General features: G+C 49.2%; 2 protein-coding genes across 2 annotated transcripts; one reads left to right on the forward strand and one right to left on the reverse strand.

Annotated features, from left to right (window-relative positions):
• Nucleotides 1–438: 438 nt before the first annotated feature.
• On the forward strand, nt 439–522 carry TRIAP1 (TP53 regulated inhibitor of apoptosis 1; the record flags this gene model as incomplete). Its single annotated transcript, XM_010152550.1, has 1 exon — nt 439–522. A coding segment is annotated over one exon (84 nt), but the record flags the coding sequence as incomplete, so codon positions are not given.
• Nucleotides 523–3,126: 2,604 nt separating this feature from the next.
• On the reverse strand, nt 3,127–3,924 carry LOC104503551 (cytochrome c oxidase subunit 6A1, mitochondrial; the record flags this gene model as incomplete). The annotated part of the gene is made up of 2 exons (XM_010152551.1): nt 3,127–3,213; nt 3,785–3,924. Coding segments are annotated over 2 exons (227 nt in total), but the record flags the coding sequence as incomplete, so codon positions are not given.
• Between the last annotated feature and the right edge of the window lie 204 nt (nt 3,925–4,128).

The raw sequence follows: 4,128 nt of genomic DNA on the forward strand, positions 1-4,128 counted from the left end.
CCCCGCTGCTGCCGCCGGGGCGGTACGCGGTGCCCTCACGCCGCTCTTCGTTCTCCCCGTTCGCTCTCCGCCACGAATGTGCTCCCACTCTCCTGGTAGCCGCGGGAGCAGCCTCCGCCCGCGGCTGCGCACCCCACCGCGCTGAGTGTAAATTATAATTTACAAAGTGTAAATTGTACGGGTGTCCCTCACTGTATTTTTCTCCTTAATGTACCTTGTTCAGCCTGCCGGCTTAGAGGCTGTGGTACGGGTGTGTGACAGGATCCGGATTGCAGTTCATGAGATCTCAGAACGTGCTTGAGCATCTGTGGTATTGATGCTTTATCCAAACAAATCTGAAGACTCTATTTTCTAGGTCGTGTTTTGTACCAAAGATGACATCACTTAGCACTATAAAGATGTGCCAAGTTTAAAAATTTGGGTTTTTTTCCTTTTCAGAAAGCAATCAAGGAAAAAGACATACCGATTGAAGGCCTGGAGTTCATGGGCCCAAGCAAAGGAAAGACTGAAAACTCCTCTTGACCTCAGCTGTATGGATGGAGTCACTGCTGTGAGCCTTTGGAGTGAACAGCGTCACCAGGCGCAAGACTAGATGGCACCTGAATGACGCCTTTGTTAAGCTGCTTTCTGGGAAGCGAGGAATCTTCTCTGCTTGTGAAAACAAACAGCCCCACGCACACACACAAAAAAAAGACTGGATGATGTGGTAACTACTGCCTCCTTTTCAATGAAATTTGGTGGTGGTTCAGCATCTAACCGCGTGAAAAGCCTTTGAACTAACTTCCTACTGAATGTACTCAGTAACGGCAGAATGCTTCTTCGGGTGGGCTGAGGTCGTTGTGTTGTAACCAATTTCTCTTGCTTATTTATATAACACTTAAAAGTGTTTAAAAAGCACATGAAGGAGGTTGATTTACTTTCTCTCATCTCCATGCTGCTGAATTTTGGCGGAAGAAGTGTGTTTTATTTGATGCTGAAGGGCTAAAGCGTTGGTCTGTATCAGCAGCAGAGGTGGTATAAAAGCACTCTGGAACTGCAGGAACTCCCCCACATCAACTACAACCAGGTTATGTTTTATTCGAGTACGTAACTGTCCATTAGCCTCTGTGACCTCTAGGAGGGACCGAGGTGGCCTGCAGCAGAAGCTGGCCAAGGCAATGCGGAGGCTACTTCTTCAGCCTTTTCTGAGGTACTGAAACAGTCCTGACCTTGAATTCTCTCTGCTTTAGCATTATGCGTTCCTGTGGTAAAACTGCAGCGAGACGCTGGCCATTCTTTCCCCTCCTGCCACAAAGCAGCAGGCTGGCCACGACCGCTGTCGGGCTTTTGCGTGTGTGTGTTCAGTGGGGGACACGCTGCCTTCTTGAAGCTCGGCAGCAGATAATGTTAAAGACTCCAGCTGCCCCTTGGGCATCTCGCTCGCTCATGAAGCTGCTCCTGAACTGTGTGCACTTTACACCGAGGAACGCCGTGATTCGTGCTGGCTTGTGGGCTGCAGAAACGCTTGCAGCGACTAGAGAAAGGGTGTAAAGTCGTTCCCAAATATCACAGCCGGCTCATTTGCACCACAGCCCCTTGGTGATGGCCCCAGACACCGAGCAGCGTGGGACCTGCGCACAGCATCAGGAACCACAGCAGGCTGGGGCCGCCGTTCCCTGGGTCTTCGGCAATGGCCTCAACGCGTCCCCTGGGGCGCAGCGAGGTGGGTTGGCCACGCTCCTGTTCTCTGGTGCCAGAGACAGCTACTGCAGTGCCAGTGCAGGAAATAAATGTAGCACTTAGAGTTATTTAAGCTGTTGACACTAATGCTGCTGGCTCACTCGGGTATAAGTAAAAAGAGTAATGAATAAAAATAACTCTAAGAGCACCATAAATTGCATTTTGGGGACTGACAAGTATGCAGCTAATTTTTTTTTTTTTAAGGAGTAACATGTACAACCACTTTGCTTTTCTATGATCATGTTGGAGTAAACATAGTGCAATTTTGTCAGTTAGCTTGAAACAACTGTGGCCATTAGTGCCTCGTTCTGTGCTTTTATCGCAGAGGAGCTTTACTCAGCAGTCATTTTACTCCTGAGCCGATGAGGTAAATGGCATTGAAACGCGGGGAAGGGCATCCCGCAGCGCCCGCTCTGAGATTCTCATCTTGCTGCCGAGTGAGGGACGGCGAGTCAGCTGCTGCGTTCCTCCTTTCGGGGAAAACAGCATTCACAACAGCTAAGGCTCTTTCCTACCACGCAAAAAAATACAGAAGTTGCAGAAGGAATTGGAAAATGGTCGGTATGAATACTGTACTGGAACAGACTGGGGGATTTCTAACTGGCTGTTAACTAGGAAGGTAGTTAAGCTCCTCTGGGCTACAAAGGTTCCGAGTGACACCGTATACATCCATTATACAGGCATACACAGTGGAGCAAAACTGTGTTTTCATTGTAACACCCGTATGAGAGACTTTGTACAACCAGACTGCAGCTTGAGGAAAAGCAGGGTTGTGAGCAACACAGGTGCTGATATACTAGAGAATCGAGGAAGATGATTAACATAGTGAGGGCATGCAGAGCTTAATTAAACATCTCTGCTGCCACGCCCTCTCCCGGAAGGGGCTAAGAGAAAATTGTCTTTGTGACTGTTCGTAAATACTGCAATAGCTGATTATGGAGAATGTGCTTCTGCTTATGTTGGGTTTTAATCTACAGTATTAGCCTGATCCCTGTTCAGCTGGCCGAGAGCTGTGGGTTTACAGTGATGAGTTAAACCAGACCTGAAGAATATGAAAATGAGTAATGCCCTATGCTGAATGCGTTCCTGCTGTTAGCGTTACCAGAGGCAGGAGCAGATGTTAACATTCAGGCAGTCAAACCCTTTTGCTCCTGCACTGTATCCTGTGGGAAGTCTCAATGTTGTAAGCAAATGCTGAACTAAAGAACTCCTGTGGATTAACAAAAAAGTCAGATCTTAAATTCAAGTTCAGAGTTGTTTATTTAAAGGACCTCTACACAAGTACAGACAGGCCACAATGCCATTCACCTTCACTGCAGAAGGACCGTGAGATTTCTTAACGATGGTTCCCACACAACATTCTGATCCGTGATGGAAAGAGCCAGAATTCTGGCTGTGGTCAGGATCTTACTTTTCATCTTCATAACCGGTTGGGAGAGCATTAACATGGGGGTTGTGGAACAGAGTTTTGTTCCCGTCACCCCAGGGGAACGGCTGTCGAAAGAAGAAAGAAAATAAGGCAGTGGCAGCTCCTGGAAGGATCTACACAGCACAGGAAGTCAACAGCAATAAGGACTAAGCTTCACACAGCCTGACGGGCTGATGAATTAAGCAAGTTGGTACCTTCCCCGGGCTGTAGGAAGCAAGAGCTGGAAAACAGCCTCCCTTAGCTGGGAGCCACCGTTTCTAGACAGGATCTTTGCTCTTGCTTAAGCATCAGCTGTGCTATACCGAGGACCCCAGTTTTGAGAATTTGGGGTCTCCTCTGTAAACTTAATCTGCATTAGTCTGGGGCAAGCACAGCTGCTCTAGGACTGAAACGTTTTTCTGCAAGACATCAGCAGGATCACTTGAGAGTGGGAAGGTCTGTGAATATCATGAGTACTTCAGCTGAGCTGTGAGAAACTCCTTTGCTGCCTCAGAAACGAAGCCAGGAGTTACGAACACGGCTATGTATGTATGCTCACGCAGCAGACAAGACCGTAAGAGATGCTGTAGTAACCCCAGAGGAAGCTCTGCAGTCACGGAAAAATAGAGGGCCTTTGAACAGAGCGGGCGAACGTACCTTGGTCCTGATCCGGAGGTGAGCGTAGGGAATAAACTCGGGTCTCTCGTGCTCGTGCTGTGCTTTCAAGTAGCAATTCAGCATGCAAACGCCAACCCCGGGCAGAGCCACGATGAGGCTCAAGCGCTTCCACAAGCGGGCTAGGAGAAAGCATTACACGAATCAGGGCAGTCATCGCTGCCATCGCCGCCAGCGACCCGAGAGCACGTTAAATGCAATTAGTACACTAACGAGGCGTGACACAACGCCCCTCACCAGCGCAGGGTCTCCCTGTCTGCAATGGGCAGAAGAGAGTTCCCGCATGGTTCGGGCCGCAGCTCCCCCGGGGAGACCACCGCCGCCCC

This window comes from Eurypyga helias, unplaced genomic scaffold, assembly GCF_000690775.1.
Source record: "Eurypyga helias isolate BGI_N326 unplaced genomic scaffold, ASM69077v1 Scaffold52255, whole genome shotgun sequence".
Taxonomy (NCBI): Eukaryota; Metazoa; Chordata; class Aves; order Eurypygiformes; family Eurypygidae; genus Eurypyga; species Eurypyga helias.